The sequence below is a fragment of the Scardinius erythrophthalmus genome (assembly GCF_964197995.2).
Source record: "Scardinius erythrophthalmus genome assembly, chromosome: 3".
NCBI classification, from domain to species: Eukaryota; Metazoa; Chordata; class Actinopteri; order Cypriniformes; family Leuciscidae; genus Scardinius; species Scardinius erythrophthalmus.
Window position 1 is genome coordinate 33139564 of NC_138223.1, and position 19788 is coordinate 33159351.

The 19788-nt window shown below is 36.7% G+C and overlaps 2 protein-coding genes across 3 annotated transcripts; both read left to right on the forward strand.

Moving 5' to 3' along the window:
* The first annotated feature begins 245 nt into the window (after positions 1-245).
* Positions 246-3582, forward strand: rab33bb (RAB33B, member RAS oncogene family b). The gene is made up of 2 exons (XM_081361994.1): positions 246-1227; positions 2212-3582. Exons 1-2 carry the CDS (start codon positions 1015-1017, stop codon positions 2683-2685), a joined length of 687 nt encoding a protein of 228 aa, XP_081218120.1. The 5' UTR covers positions 246-1014; the 3' UTR covers positions 2686-3582.
* A 4007-nt stretch (positions 3583-7589) lies between these two features.
* On the forward strand, positions 7590-16714 carry htra3a (HtrA serine peptidase 3a). Of its 2 annotated transcripts, XM_081361043.1 has the most exons (10): positions 7592-8332; positions 10895-10994; positions 11277-11499; positions 13541-13735; positions 13840-13872; positions 13963-14077; positions 14306-14365; positions 15250-15307; positions 15482-15577; positions 15879-16714. In XM_081361043.1, exons 1-10 carry the CDS (start codon positions 7915-7917, stop codon positions 16045-16047), a joined length of 1467 nt encoding a protein of 488 aa, XP_081217169.1. In that variant the 5' UTR covers positions 7592-7914; the 3' UTR covers positions 16048-16714. The 2 variants fall into 2 exon arrangements, with proteins under 2 accessions (XP_081217170.1, XP_081217169.1); XM_081361044.1 differs by lacking the exon at positions 14306-14365 and having other exon boundaries at positions 7590-8332.
* The last annotated feature ends 3074 nt before the right edge of the window (positions 16715-19788 follow it).

Here is a 19788-nt window from a genome sequence, read left to right on the forward strand (position 1 = left end):
ACAGTATGTCTGAATGCAAACTTTATGCAATGGCGAGAGCAAATCCCATAGTCAACAAACCAAGCAAGAGAAACACACTCAAACCCGTCTTTCCCCTGTTTTAAAGAGTAATTTATATGAAAAATAAAAGCTTAAAAAGGATATTGGCTTTTTGTGCAGAAGATCTGGTGTGAAAAGCTGGCTGAATCGTCTGAAGTTGGACATGGTTTTGGGGGAAGAATGGGTGGACAGGAAGTGATGTCCCAATGGGGAAGCAGCATGTGTAGATGTTCCTTATTGCATTTCTTGGAGGTGTCAAAAAAAAAAAAAGGCTTGATAATGACAGTAAACGGTTATTAAGAGCCCTTTTCCCCTGCTCTCTGTTCCAGCTTACCTCATTTTATCACTCTGTCTGATCCAATTGGGTTACAGTGTTCAAAGAAGAGTTTGTTGTATGATATAGATTTTTTTTTTTTTTATAATAAAAAAAATCTAAATGTAAGAGCACACATTTGGCACCAGCCCATCTACTGTTCCTTCTCATTGACATTGGTAGGGTCTTTAAAAATCATTGAAGTATTTAAAATGTTTTGGCCAAAAACATCTGAAGTATATTTTGTCACACACACACACACACACACACACACACACACACACACACACACACACACACACAAAACTATACTGCAAGGGATATGAAATAACTGTGGGCTGTTTTTGGTTTCTGTCCAAGCTGGATGTCAGACTTCCCTTTTAACAACGGTTCCTACCCCTTTTATGCATAATTACATTCATGAATAAAAGGAATAATCATATGTATTATATTGCAAAAAGGCAGAATTTTCTTTAATTACCTGATTTGATGTCTTATGGAAGTGGGGCTTAAAAAACGAGTCCAAGTTTCTCTTTTATTTAAGGGGAAGTAATCAGTCAGCATCAGTCATTGACATGTGAGGAGTGCTCACTGGAGCACTCTGAACTTTTAGCTTCCTTTTAACATTAATTCAGGTTTAGTTTTCGCCACTGGAACGGTAAATGGATTCGTCCTTGGAGAGCTCCAGCTCGTCGAACGGTATCCCGGTGCGCTGCCGTCGTACCTGTAAGATCATTGTGATCGGAGATGCCGGAGTCGGTAAGACCTGTCTGACACACCGCTTCTGCACCGGACAGTTTCCCAGCAGAACGGAGGCGACAATCGGGGTGGACTTTCGTGAGAAACTTCTTGACATAGAAGGCGAGAGAGTCAGAGTAAGAATTCATTTATTTAAGTTGTATGCTACTGTATTTTGTATTGCGTAATCTCAACATCTTTTGATGGTTTTAGCGAAATGTAATTTTGTATCACGATCAATGATAGCCCTATTGTTTATTGTCAAGTCATAAACTACGTTTTATTTGTATCATTATTTGCTTATAAGTTTTTTAACCCTTTTAACTGTTCACCCCCTAAATCGAATGCTCAGTACTGAACATACCGGTTTTGGAACTGATTCATTGAAGAGATCCGAATCAAAGAAATATATATATATATATATTTTTATGCAACAATAAATACAGAAACAAGACAGTAATGAACAATAATTAAGGTTACGAAAACCACAAAGAATATTAAACTAGTTTAAATGTTTTACACCATAACAGCAGAGTTTTTATGGTTCCTCAAAGAGATTTGATGTAGGCTATATCAAATATTTGTAATAATTTGTGTACTGACTAATTTGGATTTACCTGATCTGTTTATCGGATTCAATAACCAAGATGTGAATTCTTTATTACATTGTTTTTTATTTTTGCTTGTGAATGCCATGGAGGAACAACGGAACGCTGGATTTTACCGTGTTGTTGAGATCTTAATTAGCTTTGAAATGAGGAATTGGTCTTTACATTTGAGTAGAGAAGCTTTAGTCCTACACCACAAACATTAAATAACAATTGCTTTAAAGATGAACATTTAGGCTACATTACTACCCCATTTCAACCAAGGCTCTATTTTCTGTCCAATTCAAGCACTTAATGTGTTGAGGCTATATATTAAAAAAAAAAAAAAAACTAATGAACTTCATAAATACCATCAGGTCAGGCCCAATGGAGACTCAAGTTTCAATCTTCAATGTTTCTGTAGCTCATGTTTGTCATGCATGGCAGCAGCAATGCCAAGGCATGTGTATAATGTGCTATAATATGTATATGTGAACAAAAATATAAATCTTGTCCTCTTCCATCTCGCTTCAGGTACAGATGTGGGACACTGCTGGTCAGGAACGTTTTCGTAAAAGCATGGTTCAGCACTACTATCGCAATGTGCACGGGATTGTCTTCGTGTTTGATGTCACCAACCCCATTAGTTTCCGCAATCTGCCTCTGTGGATGGACGAGTGCCGTCAGCACTCTCTCGGTCCAGATATTCCCCGGGCCCTCGTTTGCAACAAGGCCGATCTAGCCACTCCGATTACATGTGTGGTAATCGAGCAGGCTCGTCATTTGGCCGAAGTCCATGGAATGTCTTTTTATCTTACTTCAGCCAAAGGTCACAAAGGGGACCAGGTGGACAGCATCTTTGTGACATTGGCAAAGAGTTTGAAGAGCCAGAGAAGCCAGAGTGTGAACGAATGTGTGTTAGGGTGCAGATCTGAGAGCTTCAAAATCCCAGCAAAAGTCCCAACAGCACAGGAGAACAAGAATAAATGGGGCTGCATCTGCTACTGACAGATAGAGTGGCGTGATTATTTCAGTATGTCCACTGACAGGGACAAGACGTAAATAGCAAGTGTATCCTTTGAGAATCACAAGCCAATGGTCAGAGAGAGAAAAAAAGTATTTAAACTTTTTGCAGTCATTGCAACTTTTCAAGAATTATGGTGGCCATTATGCAAAGGAGGATTCATGAAGTTATTTCTCCGGCATGGAACCTTCTACAGACAAGTGTAACACTGCTAGACTAAATGACTAAATGAAAAACTGCTTAATGGAGCTGGTTAGTTGTCACTGGTTAAAAAGGATAGCTTTGTCTGCATAAAAGTTGGCGTAGTGAATCTTCGCTTACTTGTTCTTGCTGCTCTTTGTGCTGTCCCATATATGTGTGTCTAAGGCTAACTGACTTACCGGTACTGACTGTACATGTAACCGTATATTACTCAATTGAAATATATTTAACAACAAAGTTGTTTTTATGATTCAATAAACAAGAAGAAAAAATACTTTTTCTCATACTTTTTTCAGCATTTTAAAAGTTTACATTTCCTACTTGGATCCGTTGACATCTGGAATTGAAGCAGGAACACAATATTCATCGACACCCTCATGTGGCTGTTAGAGGAATTGCATAAATTCAAAAAAAGAAAAAGATTTAATTGACTTTTTTTGGCTATCACAGTTTGGTTTGATTGTTATCGGACTATGGACATTAGCTTTGCTACAGCTGTCAATTAGTCATTTAGTTTTTGTACACTGTATAGATCACACATAATGTTTGTACACTGTAAAAAGTTTAACTATTATTTACTCAATTTTATTGGTGAAACATTTTTACACTCAAAAAAATTGAGTAAATTTTAAAGCTGTGAAATCAATGAAATATACTGTATGAATTGAGTAAATGCAAGTAAAAAAAATAAAGTAAATCTGAGTAACTGCATCTGGTACATTAACAAATAAAATTGAGTAGAAATAATTTAACATTTAAACATTAAAAAACAATATTTATGAGTAATATTAACTGTTTTTATTAATGAGTAATATTAACTTTTTTATTTTCTCTAAACCTTTGTAAAATAGTACTCCAGACAACCACCATTATACATTGCATTGGCCTTTATTTTCAATGAGTACAGCAATACAGCACATTTTAGACTGTTTTTTCATGTATACAATATTGCCTGCATTTAAACTTATTTAACAAGTAAAAATGAAATATTTAAACATTCAGGTAGCCTAATTCAAGTGTAATCAACCACTCTGTTATCCAATATCCACCGAATCTGCGCTGGTCCTCGTGCCGGAGACAGACTCGCGCTCTGCGGGTGAACTTTGAACTTCATACCGCCGTCCTGCGTTTCACTCACAGTCACTGGGTGTTTCTCAAAACCAAGAATGCAAAGAACGGACTTGTGTTCTTGAGGAGAACGCTCTTGCTAGTTGTTCTTGGAAGAATGAACTCACAAGGTGACGAGCACACAGAACGCTGCTGACACTTTGAGACGATGTGTTCTTGCTGGTATTGCGCAATAATACCTCCGCACAGACGCCGTCTGCAGTACCCAAACATAACGAGAATTATTGACGATAACAGCCAGGCTTTATCGCCCAAGCCTACCCTCAGCTCAAGGGATTACTCTACAACTGTACACTATGTATATTCATAACAATAAAGCTACCTACGCTGGAGATTCTCACTTCCGAAAACGTTTGAGCGCATTTTCGAAAAATGCCAATATTTGAAATCTAACGTACACAGTTGATTTCTCGCATCAAATGTTCTCAGAAGTGAATTTAGTGATGAAATGGCGTACGAAATTGTAGAAAAACGACTTGCTGTATTGACCTCTCATTCCTCGAATGCAGAAATGAATGCTGGGATATTTCTGCCGTCAAGTTCACTCAAGTTACCAACCTATGCATCCTCGGTAAAATGGGCGTGTCAAGAACACTTCCGGGATTTTTAACCGTTCTTGCCAAATTGCAAACTTGTGTATTGGGACGGTACTTGGGCAGCGACTGATGACGTTTCACAAGTCCACAAGAACGCAAGTACAGACAAGAACGCATATTGAGAAACGGCCACTGTCTGAGGCACAGCCGAAATATACTGCGAGCGACTGACATAACCTGCCAATAAACAAAAAGTGATAGTTCTGAGGACATTTTATCATCCAAATGATAATAATTATATTCATTATCATTATGAAAGTCATGTGTTTATGCAAAGCGTTTCAATCACGCAAAAAGACAAACGCGGCTCTCGTCTCGTTTAGGTGTCGAATTACGCCTCTGTATGTTGTTTTGCATTAAATATGATTTAAAGCACAGTAATGATTTTATAGATAAAATAAAACATACACCAACCTGAATTTCACAGTGAAAATGCACCAAATCTGCGACGCTGAGAAGAGAGCTGTTGTTCTGGAGACTGGAGAGTTCAAACAGCCACGCTCACTCCAACCGTCGAGTTTTCGTCACGTCAGAGGGTGGGGGAGGGGGGCATTGTTTTAATTGAGTAAACTTACTCAATTTTAAGAGCGTGTTAAATATATTAATAATATTGATTTGAATTAAGTAATTTTTTTGTTTCTTGAAACAGATCAGTTTAATTAAACATTCTCAAATATTTTGATAGAAATTTCACATATATATTAAGTATATTATAAAGAAATAATTGGTTAGTCAAATACTAAATTATTTTATTGAAAAAAACTTAAATATATCTGTAAATTTTAGATAAAATTAACTGTTGGATTTTTACTCAATTATTTTGGTATGTTTAACTCAAACAATCAAGTAAACGATATACAGAGATTTTATTAAGTTAATAAAGTTAAAAATTTCTGTAATATTTACTAAGCCACAGAATTATTTTTTACAGTGTATGTTCATGGCCTGGTTTCACAGACGCCGCTTAGATTAAGCCAGGATTAGACCTTAGTTCAATTAGGACATTTAAGTAGCTTTTTAAAAGATATGTTGTTGCTTAAAGACGATATACGTTTCAGTAAAAACAGCTCAAACATGCATTTTAGTCTGGGACTAAGCCTTGTCTGTGAAGCACTCCAAGAAATAGCTGCTGTACAAGATTTGAAATTCTAAAATGTGTGTTTAAGTTTTTACTTTTAAGAATGTTGCCTACCTTGTGCATTTGTTTTTATTTGCTGTTTAGACATAGGCCGGCCCGTACTGTCTAAATAATGTTTAAGTTTAAGATCATGGCATCAGACGTGGTGAAAAGAAGAGCATCATTTCTCAACCAGTATAAAACAAAACTTTAGATGAAACTTTATTTATTTGCTATTTCAACAATAAGAGTAGGTCATAAATTGCAGTGATATTATTCTCTCTCTAAATGGTGCTTGTACAGAAAAAATGGGTTATTTCTATAATATCAAACTGTTCTAATACTTTGTTGTCTTAATTGAAGACATTCTGGTAAACACTTCATAGCACACAACACGCAGAAATCTGCCCATAACCAAATCTCACATGCATGCTGTGTACAATAAAAGCCCTCAGTGAAGCAAAATCTAGATCACTAATGCGAGTTATGTATTCAGATTACTTTTTTCAAGTAATTAGTAAAGTAGCGATTACTTTTAAATTTACAGCAAAATATCTGAGTTACTTTTTCAAATAAGTAACTTTGCATGTTACTTATTATAGTTCTGCACTAAATGTGAACAAACAAATCTCACTTGCACAAAAACAGATTCAGTATTCCTTAAAATGAATGAAAAACAGTAAACTGCAAACTCAGAATATTACGTAAACCTGCAATAATTATTAAATTACACAAATACTCTATGTATTTAATCTCATTTTATTTACCATTGAATTTGCTGTTGACCTTTAATGATCCAATTCAACCATACTTAAGCAAAAATACTTAAGAAACATCACATTTGTAAATGGCAGCACAGCTTAAAGGTTTGTCTTTTGGTAGCTAACAAGCAATCCCAGTCTAGACTCCAGGGGCCTTATTTATAAACGTTGCGTACGCACAAAAGAAGGCGTACGCCGCTTTCTACGCAATAATTGGAATTTATAAAAAGTAAACTTGACGGGAAAACGTGCGGTCCTTCACGCAAACTCTGACCCAGGAGTTTGAAAGTGTGTGAAACTGTAGACCGTTGTGTAAAAGAACTGGCAACACTGCCTCTCATAAATAACACGAAGACTTCACAAAGCAAGTCTTACAATTAACAGCCTACACGAACACCAGGATGTGCGTGCGCACGGTTTTATAAATCCGAATATTTCTGTGCCTACGCACGTCCTATGTTTCATCCGTACGCCACTTCTGACGCAAATCCTACGCAAAGTTTTATAAATGAGGCCCCAGACCAAGTGAGAAAAAAAATATGCAAAAGTAACGCATTGCTTTTCAACCAAGTAACGCAATTAGTTACTTTTTGGGAGTAATGCAATGTTGTAATTGATTACTTTTAAAAGTAACTTTCCCCAACACTGGTCATAATTAAGTTTAAGTATGCAAAATGTTTAGCATGTTTCTGTATACGCCACAGGGAGGCATGATAGCAGTAAAGAAGAAAGCGGTGAGCTGAGAGAAGCTCTCGGATATGTTGTAAAACTGTGAAATAGGCTATATTAGGCTACAGAAAAGACATCAGCAATGCTGTAGAGTTAAAGACATTTTTTCCAAACGTTTGTTTTTCTATTACGGTGGGGAGTTTCTGTTCATTTTTATTGTTTATATCATGATATTTTCTAGCCTGATCCTTTTTAATAGTATAAGCTTGAAAGCATTTTACATCCACTTCTTGAAATGTAGATATTTCCACAGAATGTGATAATAAATTTGCTCTTTAATGCATTGTTTTGTAATGACACTGTCCTACCTATTTCACCATAGCCTACCTCACACTGAGTGTGTAAGATATACAAAAGCATTGAAGTGGAGGGAGTGAGTGTGGCCACATGTCCGGGAAGTCTGAGAGATTTATCCAGCACTGTATTTTCAACGGCATAGCACAAGGAACATAAGAACGAGACTGAACTTTAAACTAGGGAATGCAACTGTACATTTCATGTTAAACGCCGCTACAATCATCGTGTGACGTTCTCGGAAAAGTCAGAGGAGCTCTTTGCTGTATTTTGGACATCATAGGCCACGAATGAATATCACAAAGAATTAAAATAGCTAACTGGACAGACTAAATACACTGACTGAATTTCTCACTAAGTGTAGGCTACCTGAAAACTGAAAAGGGAATGCTGGTCATTCTGTTTGCAGCAACAATGCTCTTTGCGCAGGACCTCGCCGGTGCCGAGCCGAGGACAAAATGTTCATCCAGGTGTGATGTGAGTAAATGTCCGAGCCCGAGCTGTCCGAGCGGGTATGTGCCCGACCACTGCAACTGCTGTCTTGTGTGCAGCCTGAGCGAGGGCACATCGTGCGGTCGGAAGGATGATGCTCCGTGTGGCGACGGGCTTGAATGTAAATTTCCAGCCGGTAAGCGACTTTCCAAAGGCGTTTGCCAGTGTAAGACAACTCACAGAGTGTGTGGCAGCGACGGAAAGACCTACGGTAATGTGTGCAAGATGAGGGCAGCCGCGCGTAAAGCGCAACAGCGAGGGCTCTCCGTGATTACCCAAACGCACAAGGGTTCATGCGCATCATCAAGCTCAGGTCAGTCACTGATAAGTTCAACTACTTATTTTTCTTCTTGATTTTTCTATTTCTGTTCAGTTATAGCCTCCTATCAAAATTGGTTCTGTTCCGTGAGTCTGGAATAGTAACTAGTAATTATGTTTACTACTATTTTGTTGACTATCAGCGCTATTGCCATTTTGCGCATGACACTTAAGCGTGCTATTTGTCTATTAAATAGGCCTAAGTCTATTTGAATGAAAGTGTCAGTTAAACGGCAGCTTGAATTTTATAAATGCATTGCATTTGACAGTATTTCCTGTCTTGCAGTTGCAATAGTTTCCAAAGGTTTGGCAAATATGTTTAATGTCACATTAAAGGAAGTGGCACACTTTTTAATCTGGGGTAATATACAACAATTGGTGACAAATGCTCCTGCAAATACGATCACAATGGCGTCAGTAACTGTCAAATTTTGACTGCTGCTTCATCCATGTGAATAAGACCACTGTTGTATTGACTGGGGGGAGAAAAAAAATGACAGTGCAAGTGTTTGTGTGTGTGAAGCATAGGCTAATACTCAGTCAGCTGTAGGACTGTTGCTATATCTTCACTAATTTTGGCTTCATGTGTGATGTCTGAATTTGTCTGATTGAGACGTCTTGGAATGCCAACTAAGTGGAAACATCAGTGTGATTTTGGATGTTTAGTGAGATGTAGTGTCAACAGCTCTTAGTTCCTTCCTCTTACTATTCCAGTGTGGTCTGTAGTTATTTCACTAAGAGCCAGTGAACATAAATCTAAAAGCAGCTTTTAATCCTTTTATACTGAAGCGTGAATCAAAACATGCAACTATTTTTATTCTAAAGCTTTGGAAAAGAGGACACAGTCTAGGCCGAAAACCATCTGTGTCCAGCCCACAGAATGTGAGGGAAGTTAAATGCGACACACCTAGTCACAGATGAGCAGTGATCCAAATTATTACAATGGATGTCCTATATCTGTTCTGTTATGTGCTCTATGGGATATCTATAGAACATTTGGTCACTGTGATTTTGCCAAGACAAGTTCCTGGATCAACATATTCTGTCTAAAAAATGTATCCTAATCCTATCCTTACCCCTAAACCTAACCTTACCCATAACCTATTCCTTAAACCAGAGGGAAATAATAGGTGAATTACAATGTAGAAGCATCTAACCCTGGTTGTAAGTCTAAACTTGATGTACAGTTTTCTCTCAAATCTGATTAGTTGTTTGGAATGTTGTTCCAGGATCAACAAAGAACTTGATCCAGGAACAAGTTATACTTGGTTTAGTTAAGATTTAGTTCTAAGCAGCACATCGGAGGCTGCTGATATTGGGAGATTAAGTTAATGATATGTTTGAATTTCATAGATCTTGGCATATATTCAGAGGAAATTCCTCTGTCAGTGATTTCTCACTTAAAATCACAATACCGGTCAAAAGTTTGGAATAATTAAGTTATATTATTAAATATATTATTAATAAGTTATATTATTTACTCTATTAAAAATAAAGTAAAACAGTACTATAAGTATTAATAAAAAGAGTATTATTAAAATACAGTAAAACAATCTTTATATAATAATTATTATTAATTTTAATTAGTAAAACAGTTATGCCCTTGTAATTTTGTGGAAACTGTGATACACTACTATTCAAAAGTTTGGGGTAAAAAAATAAAATAAAATACTTTTATTCAGCAAGGATGCATTAAATTAATCAAAAAATGACAGTAAAGACATTTACATTTCAATGAAATGCTGTTCTTTTTAACTTATTAAAACAATTATCACATTTTCCTGAATTTTTTTTTAAATTAGTTTCCACAAAAATATTAAGCATCAAAAACTCTTTTCAACATGGATAATAAGAAGAACCATTATTAATAACTGAGAACCAATAATAACTGAATTGAGCGCCAAATCAGTGAATTTGATCATGTAACAATGAAGACTGTAATAATGGCTGCTGAATATTTAGCTTTACCATCACCGTAACAAATAACATTTTACAATATAGAAAACAGTTATTTAAAATGACTTAATATTTCACAATATTACTCTTTTAATTGTATTTTTGATCAAATAAATGTACACTTGGTGAGCATACGAGACTTCTTTAAAAAACATACTTTTGATGGGTAGTGTATTACACCTTAAAATTTGGTTGCCACTTATTCTGCTAATACAATATAAATTATGTGAGAAAGATTTGCTTAAATATTAATTTAGTGCACATTTACACTTGTATACCTAGGTCAGGGGCAGTTCGGTCCTAGTCCTAGTACTGCATTGTCCTGTAGAGTAGCTCTAGCCCTGAAAAAAACTCTTACCTTGCCTACAAGTGTTACCTGAAGCCTTAGTGATCCTGAAGACATCAATTAGCTTGTTCAGCTGTGTTTGATTACGGTTGGAGCTAAACTCTGCAGGACAGCAGCCTTAAAGGACCAAACATGCCTATCCCTGACCTATGCTATTTACCAAAAAACAAACTGTTAAGTATTGCTTATATAGTCATTAGTATTCATATCTGGCTAACATGTCATTGACGTGAATGATTCTTCCTGCTAGTATAGGTCCTGCACATCTGAACAGCCCAAGGTATAAGTTTAACTTCATCGCTGATGTTGTGGAGAAGATTGCCCCTGCTGTGGTACACGTCGAGCTCTTCCTCAAGTAAATTCTTCTCTTCTTTATACCTATAACTGTAAAAGATGATGTTTTGGTAATGTTTTTACTGGTGATAGCTATATTTATTTGTCATGTTTGCACTCGATTGAAGAGAAGGAGTTTTTATATAATTCAATACTGTAGTAATCTAAATTAATCTAACTATTATGCATTTAGCAAGTTGTATTGTTATATTAACTTTTATTTTCATGCAATACTAGAATATAATTGTAATATTTTCACCCTTTCAGTAATGCGATAACCACTGTTTTGAATGTTTGTGTCCAGCCATCCGCTCTTTGGCCGCCATGTACCTTTGTCAAGCGGTTCTGGATTCATAATGACTCAGGCTGGTCTGATTGTGACCAATGCTCATGTGGTAGCTAGTAGTGCAACAGTAACGGGCCGCCAGCATCTACGAGTGCAGCTGCACGATGGCCAGACGTATGACGCCTCCATCAGAGACATCGACAAGAAGTCTGACATTGCCACTATCAAAATTAATCCAAAGGTGGGAATCATTTCACAAGCATCATGACCCATAACTGTCAGTTTACCGCTCTTTTTTTATTGCCTTGTTTTCCTATCACACATTTTTAGTAATAATCATTTATTATCATTCGAAAGCTTAAAAACTAAAAAATCATCCTGTGATTTACCATGGAAATGGTAGCCTACTTTGGAAATCCTCTCCCTATTGGGAGGTGTCATGTTTCATTAACAAAATTTACTTTAAAGGGTTAGCTCACCCAAAAATGAAAATTCCGTCATTAATCACTCACCCTCATGGGGTTCCAACCCCGTAAGACCTTCGTTCATCTTCGGAACACAAATGAAGATATTTTTGATTAAATCCGAGAGCTTTCAGTCTTGCATTGGGAGCAACGCAATTTATAATATTCAAGGTCCAGAACGGTAGGAAATACATCATTAAAGTAATCCATGTGACTCCAGTGGTTTAACCTCAATTAGGTTAAATTGAAAATATCTTCATTTGTGTTCAGAAGATGAATGAAAGTCTTGAGGGTGTGGAACTACATAAGGGTGCAGAATTTTCATTTTTGGCTGAACTAACCCTTTAACTACTTTATACTTTACACTAACCATTTACCTACCAAATTTGATAACAGTTTTGTAATAGAAGTTTTATTGTGATTGAAATTTAGTAATTTGTTAGAGGAGAAAACATCAAAAAAATTCAATGGAATGTGGGTGTCACCAGGTGGCTATTTTTGGTACAGTGCCTTACCAATTTTTGTGATATCAACTTCAAATTTGGAACACAGCTTGGTACATATGGCCTTGACTTTTTTGTCGTTGCAATTTAATCAAATTAAATAAAAAAAAAGTTTAGAACATTTGTTTTACAGTGCTTCAGCAATAACCTGCTGAGTGTCTTCTTTCACGAATTACAACCATTTAAGTTTGGATAGTGCATTTTCACATCTATGCTCAAAATGGGGGGTTGCATTTAAGGGACAATAGAATAATAGGACCATTATTTATAGTGTTTTCCCCTCATTTTTAATATTTATGTTTCCCTTGTCTCCATTATTTCCTGTTGTAAATGTGAAACAAGGCCTTGAGGCTGAAAAAGTTGAATCCTCAACCTTTCTTGCTGTCAGTGTCACCACATTTTTCTTTACAGTGGAGTTTCCAGACACAAAGCCTATTAGCCAGTAGTCCAGAGTTCATCTTTCATAAACATTCAAAGTATAAAAACTCAGCACAAATCATCCAAAAATGGCAACACCTTTGACTCTTAAATCTCATGTTTATGACTCTGAAGGCAGATGGTTTATATCACACATTCCGCCTCATCTAGACACACTGGGACATGTTAACTGTAGCCTTATTTTAAGCACATGCTGACCTACATTTGTGTGTGGGAATTTAGGAGGTGTTATAAGAGGTGTTTTGTTTCCAGATGCATGTGGATCTGATTATGGAGATGTGTAAACCGTCTAGTGCAATATTTCTGTAGCCCATTTCTGAATTAAACTATTCAGAGTAGACATGGCTTTGGAAACCAAAAATGAAGAATGTTCCCATGTCAGAGAGTCTGGAATGCTTGCAGATATTTTGATTCTGTTTATAGTAGTTGATGTCATTTCCCCATCTCTTGCTCTGCAGCCTTAGACTTTCTCCACACTGCGCCCAATTTCGGATTTGTTTTTTACATTTGGTGTTCAAATGTTTTTTGCAAGGATTGAAATCAGACCAGTTTGTTCAGGTAGGGTTAGCAATTAAGCAATATTACATGAGCGTTAGCGTTGTTGTTCAAATCACCATCCCAGCCAGCCGTTGTTCTGAGTAAGTGTGTAAAATAAGTGTGTAAAAAAATATAAACACATAAAAAAGTAGCACATCTTTACTTGAGGAAATAACATTTATTTCAACATTGAATGTCAGTCACACGCTGGCCGGGATAGCTGTGATTCGGCCACAGGCACGAGGCTGCACTTTTTAGACTAACAGGATGATTGAAAACATATGGACTGAATCACATTTCAGTTGATTTAATTTGCATGAAATGTTCTGTTTATCTCCAGAAAAAATTACCAGTGTTATCTCTGGGTCAGTCTGCTGATCTGAGGCCTGGGGAGTTTGTGGTTGCCATTGGCAGTCCATTCGCCCTTCAGAACACAGTCACAACAGGCATCGTCAGCACAACACAGAGAGATGGAAAAGAGCTCGGCATCCAAGACTCTGACATGGACTACATCCAGACCGATGCTATCATCAATGTAAGACAAGCAAGAATGGTGTTTTCAGGCTACAGCAACTGTTTGATAGATATTTTACCTGAATTTGATTGTCTATTACTCTCTCTTTCACCATCAATGGGAAGTATGGAAACTCAGGAGGTCCACTTGTCAATTTGGTGAGTGGGAATGGAGTTTTACATTAAGAGGACACTGGGTAGATGCATTTAATATTGCTAGCTTTTTACATAACATTTCTGTCATGTTAGGATGGTGAGGTGATCGGAATAAACACACTAAAAGTTACCGCGGGGATTTCTTTTGCCATTCCATCCGACCGAATCATTAAGTTCCTTGATGAATCCAATGATAAACAGCAGAAAGGTAAGCATCATGCACAGAGGTAATGCAATTAATTCAGTAATTCCAAAAATGAATTCATCAACAGAAATTTTAGCTCACAGAAATCTGAATTTACAAATTAGGTGTTTGTGTGTCCCACCTATTAAATTATGTTCTGCCAACTGTGACAAAATGGCTACAAAACATGAATACACTATGCATGAAACAGCCTGTCCATTACATCCTTGGTGTCATTTACTTTGATTTCAGTCAAACAAATGGTAGGCAGGACAAACTTCACGCAGTCTCAAGTTGTGAAGACTGCCTCAGGTGAGGTAATTGCTAGCAAATGTCACTTTGCTAGCTAGCTGCTAGTCGTCTTGCTGGCCTCAAACATGCAAGCTATAGCAGAATCAACTGAAATTGAACTGGTCATTCATACCATTAAATTACTTTGTGAGAGGAGGCAAAGTAAAGGTGCAGCATTGATGTTTAGGCCACAATGCTGAATTAGGTTGTTAACTGTTTATCCTGTTATACCGTAAAACTGCAATGCATGAATTTGTCCCAGTAACCTGCTACTAGCTAACTGCAAGTCAATATAACTCTTTGCTTTGGTGTTTAACAAAAATCGCTACCAAACAAAAAGGCAGTAATTATTTTGTTCAGTTCAGTTTTGTGCAGTGCTAAACTCATGGTTGTGAATAACACTCTGTATGGGGTACTACAGTTATCTGATGGTGCTTTCAAGTCCTCCTGGGAAGTTTGTATTTATGAGCTGGGAATGTGTACCAATGTACCAATTCTACAAAAAATTCAACAAGATTTTGATGAACAAAGAATGCGCATCAGGTTTAATTTTTTTTGCTTTCAATTGAATTATTGAAGGTGCTGTAAACGGTATCATTATATATAGTATTGCAATAGTACAATGTCATATTTTGTACATGCAATTATAGTTTTATTGTAAATGTAAAAGAAATATTTCAATAATTTCCACAAATTGACTGTCAATACCATCCCTGGCATTCGCCCTGTTTTCTCACTGACATGCCCCCAACTCAGAAACTCTAAAGAAAATCCTGAATTTCCCAATCATATTTACTTTGTGGTGCAATTCATGGGCTTTTTACTCGTAAAAACAATCTTTCAGGCATGACTTGAATTCACATTGAAATTGTACAAATATCTAAAACTAATCATTTCTCTTTCAGGTATAAAAGGCCCCAAGAAAAGGTTTATTGGAATCAAAATGGTCACTTTAACAGAAAAGTATGTTATGTCAATCAACAACATTGCTTAAAAAACAAACAAAAAACCCCAGAATCCTTCATATTTATTAGTGTCAGGTGTAATCAGAAAGCTTTCCGAAAGGAGAAATGTCTTTCTGCATCCCTTTTCCCTCAGATCTCATCCATTTTCTTGTATTTCTCTTTTTTTCCTCAGCATTGTCCAGGAGTTAAAATGGCACAATCCAGACTTTCCAGATATCGGCAATGGAATTCTTGTCCATGAAGTTGTCCCGGATTCCCCGGCTCAGAAGTATGTCTAAAGGCCAATTCACACCACACCAACAGACGGCAACAGACACTTCGTTGGTTTTTGCGATGTGTTGTAATCCGTTGACTGTCGGTGTTGATCTGCATCTGTTGGTGCAGTGTAAATTGGCCTGAAGCCAAACTTTATATTTATTTTCACCCTAGATTCTTTTCAAAATGCTTTTGAGCATATATTAAGCATGCTTTTACATACAGTATATGTTGTTGCAACATCAATCAACTGCATTTTTACTTATCCCAAACTAATCACGTGACATTCTCCTTTCATTGGTTCCTCTTCACAGGGGTGGGCTTGAAACAGGTGATATTATAGTGAAGCTAAACGGCCATCCATTGGTCAACACTGGAGAACTACAGGAGGCGATTCAGGGAGACATGCCCCTCCTTCTGGAAGTTCGGCGTGGTAATGATGATCTACTATTTAACATTGAACCTCATATCCTGATGCAGTGACAATGACAGAGATGTGGAACCAGAGGAGTGATTTGAAGAACAAGACAAGTGGAACAGATTGGTTGAGACTGGAGTGTTCTTGAGTTTCTACAGCTGGATGAAAATGTGAAGAAAGTAAAACACAATTAACATTGCATCTGGGCTTCAAAGGACAAATGCAGTAAAAACAATTGCCTAGTACGCGCACTGGATCTTCAGACCATTTTCATAATTTTTAATAAATAAATACATTTTTATTAATGTCATTCTAACTCCAAAGTAATACAGTGTCTTTCTGTATGGATTGTCTTGGTCTTCACAATAAAGATAAATTATCATTTAAAGAAAAAAAAAAAAAAAAAGGCATTTTGCCAATTATACACTTTATATTTACACTACTGAATGCTTTTGGCACCTGATGAAGTGTATCATTTTCATTTGATTTGATATTATTGCTTGCAGGAAAAACACCAGTCAGAGTCTTAGTACACAGGTTTTGTAAAGGCAAATGCTGATATTGTTTATTAGTTTTTAAATGCAAAATATTTGCACAATGAATATGTATTTTGATAAATGACTGTTAATTAAATAACTATTATTTTTCAAAGCTGATTTAAAGTGTCTAGCACTGTTTTAACATTTACAATGACTTTTGGAATGTCATCTAATAAACTGAATTATATCAGTCATTTTACTCAATCATTTGTATCACACACTGTGTATCCAGGTCTCCTGTAGCTGGAAAGGCAGAATGAACTTTGTGAGAGTAGCTAGTGGTACAGTAAACAAAAATATGGATGAGTTGATGTTAGAGTATGACTGTAATTTACAGTAGCCTATATATTAATAATATATCCAATTTTTATATATGAATGGGCACCCCCCTACCATCTAATATCTACTCACATAGAGGAATAAATAAAAAGAGATAAATGTATGTTTTTATATTTACTTATTATATTTTTTATTGTAGCCTATATTGTTTGTGTTGGCGCGTTGAAGACTATTGTTATTCTGGTGGGGATTGACTCTTATAGATCGTTTCGTCAGTAGTTAACGACAAGTGAAGTCTGAGCAGGGCCGTTTCTAGCCTTTTTGGCACCCTAGGCAAGATTCCTATATTGACCCCCCCCCCCCCCGTTCCTCTAGGGGGGTTCGGGGGCATGCTCCCCCGCAAGAATTTTTTTTTACATTTTAAGGTTAAATTAATGCATCAATCTGGTTCTTTGAGAGCTTAAAATTAAGAGCTTCAACCCATGAACTGTTCACACTGAACAAAGAAAAACCATCGACTTGTACCTGGACACTAAAGAGGGCTCAAACATCTTATTAGTTATCATGATTTAGAGTCTCAGACTCAGTCTACATTACATTTTCACTGGTGTTTATTATTTATATAAGTATTCCTATGACGTAAAATCCATATAGCCAATAATATGTAGGCTACTTTATAAATTAAAATGAATATTTCAAAAGCATATTTTACATTACACTATAGTATCGGAAAATTACAATACTTTTGTTTTCTTCTTTTCTTCACTTGCAAGAAATAAACCCTTGAGCTTTTATTTTGGAGAAAAACACCAGATCACCATGCTGATCGCATGAGCAAAGTGCGCACTTTTCTCTAAATCACGCAGCACAAACAGAATGTCTAGGCTACTTAATTAAAGTCTTATTTCGATTTTAATTCGTTGACAAAATATAATGCTAGAGACCTTTATGTTAGGCTATATATTTTACATCTCAAGTGTTGGGAAAAGGGAGAAGAGCGATTTCGGCAAAAGGCGGATTCGAACTCGGGTCGAACGCATCTAAAGCTACTTTCAGGCACCTCACACCCTTACGACCTATGCCACTGTAGATATATAGTAGTGGGCGTATTTTTGCTAAAAAGACAGGCACTTAGTGCAAATATACGCTCCATTATCGGAAATGTAAAAAAAGAAGGATTTTTCTTCCACTCGCTTGGGCAAAAATCTCTTGGTGTGCTGGGGGCTCTCACTGGCGCCCCCCAGCTGTTTGCGCCCTAGGCGACCGCCTAGTTTGCCTATGCCTAGAAACGGCCCTGAGTCTGAGTAACTAATTTGAATCATTCACATTCGTTAAAAACTCTCGATGTGTTCAAAAACACTGAATCATGAAAGAAGGAACAAAAGACCACTGTGTTTGGTCAGTGTCGTCACAACGGTAAGCAAAGCAAAAATAGACTGGCCATAATATTGTCTAAAACGTAAGTTAGGCTACTCGATTTTAACTTGTTTATTGAACTGTTGTATAAATGCCAAACAAAGAAGAGCTCCGTGTGGGGCCTAGAACTCATTTTTGCATTCCACTGCGATCCTTTTTCATTTTATTTTTCATTGTTTTGCTGTAAACATGCGTCAGACGAACGTTGACCGTTGCTCTTGAATCACGAATTTTGAATCTTAAATCGCGCACGAATTGAGAATTTAAATGAAAAAGTCGAGACTTTTTCATTTAAATTCTCAATTCGTGCGTTTTTATACAAATAAACGTTTTGTGTAAATTTGGCTAGAAGATTAGGGGAGAGCGGGGCACAAAGTAGGCAACCTGATCTCACAGAATTACGTGAAATGAACACGACCCCTTAACCCCGATTTGCGTGGTGGTGGCACGTATTGTGTTACAATTACGTGTCGGCACCACGAAAACAACACCCATACAAAGTCAATGAGGCTCATTTGTCGTGGTGGACACACGGATTCCCTGGTTAGACAACGTCACAGTGGGCAGCGGTAAATGTTGTTTTCTAGTTTACGAAACGTCCTCCTTTTATAATTTATTGTAGTGTATTACTTCCGATTTTTGTTGTCTAAATAACAGTAAATTATTTGTGATATAACTATCCATTTATAGATGGAGTAGTTTTAAAGAATGGCCCGAGGCTGTGTTAAATAGATTGTTCCCTTTACTTTATTAAACCATTTACGATATTTTATTCTTTTCAAATGTATTGTCTGTCATAGCAGCGAATATTATTAATTATTATTATTATGAATCAGAAGACTTTCAGTCGTTACCACGGCAACGATACGTCACGTTACGCACGCTTCTTACCCATAATCACTGCGCTTTTACCACTCATTTCTCCCGCCACATGACTACAGTAAGTATCTCAACCCCTCGGGGTGTTTGTTTGTTAAAAAGTACGTAAAACCTTTGCTGTTATTTCTTTAGTTGTAGCTGGATTTAATCATCCATGGAGTTTAGGTTGAATTTGTTAGTGTTGCATTATCATTTACACGGCTACCCACCGAAGTAGTTACGTTAGCTAGCCGGCCAAATGACAGCTGTCCCGATCCCGGCACAGTAGGAATGTGGCATTTCCACAACAAAAATCAGTTTAAACTCATGTATTTGTCCATGTGTTGTGAGGACAACAATTAACAACGTGTTGTTGCAGTGGTTAAAGTTTTATTCAAAGTGCAAAGTAAATGTCAGAAGTGTAACTAAGGAGAATTACCGAATTACTATAAAAAAGTGGACCGGGAGTCTTTCCAGAGGATTTGACTGCTCAGTGCGACTCAATGTCAATGACCGTTCATACCTGATATAATTAATGCATAATTAACTTCTAATTAACATAATTATCCTGTAAAACTTTCGTGCCATACTTTTGTAAGACTTTGCCATTTTAGAAGACACTGAATCATAATTGTTACTTTAGTTATGTGTGACATTGAGAAGAGAGAGCAGTAGATATTATGAGAAGCGTTTTATGCAACAGGACAGTAGAAG

What these genes read in the sequence shown, in the direction of transcription:
- rab33bb (XM_081361994.1), top strand. Translation starts at nt 1,015, where the DNA reads ATGGATTCGTCCTTGGAGAGCTCCAGCTCGTCGAACGGTATCCCGGTG. An exon ending in TAGAAGGCGAGAGAGTCAGA is followed by an intron (nt 1,228 to 2,211) that starts GTAAGAATTCAT and finishes ATCTCGCTTCAG; the next exon opens with GTACAGATGTGGGACACTGC.
- htra3a (XM_081361043.1), top strand. Translation starts at nt 7,915, where the DNA reads ATGCTGGTCATTCTGTTTGCAGCAACAATGCTCTTTGCGCAGGACCTC. An exon ending in CAATGATAAACAGCAGAAAG is followed by an intron (nt 14,078 to 14,305) that starts GTAAGCATCATG and finishes CTTTGATTTCAG; the next exon opens with TCAAACAAATGGTAGGCAGG. An exon ending in ATGGTCACTTTAACAGAAAA is followed by an intron (nt 15,308 to 15,481) that starts GTATGTTATGTC and finishes TTTTTTCCTCAG; the next exon opens with CATTGTCCAGGAGTTAAAAT.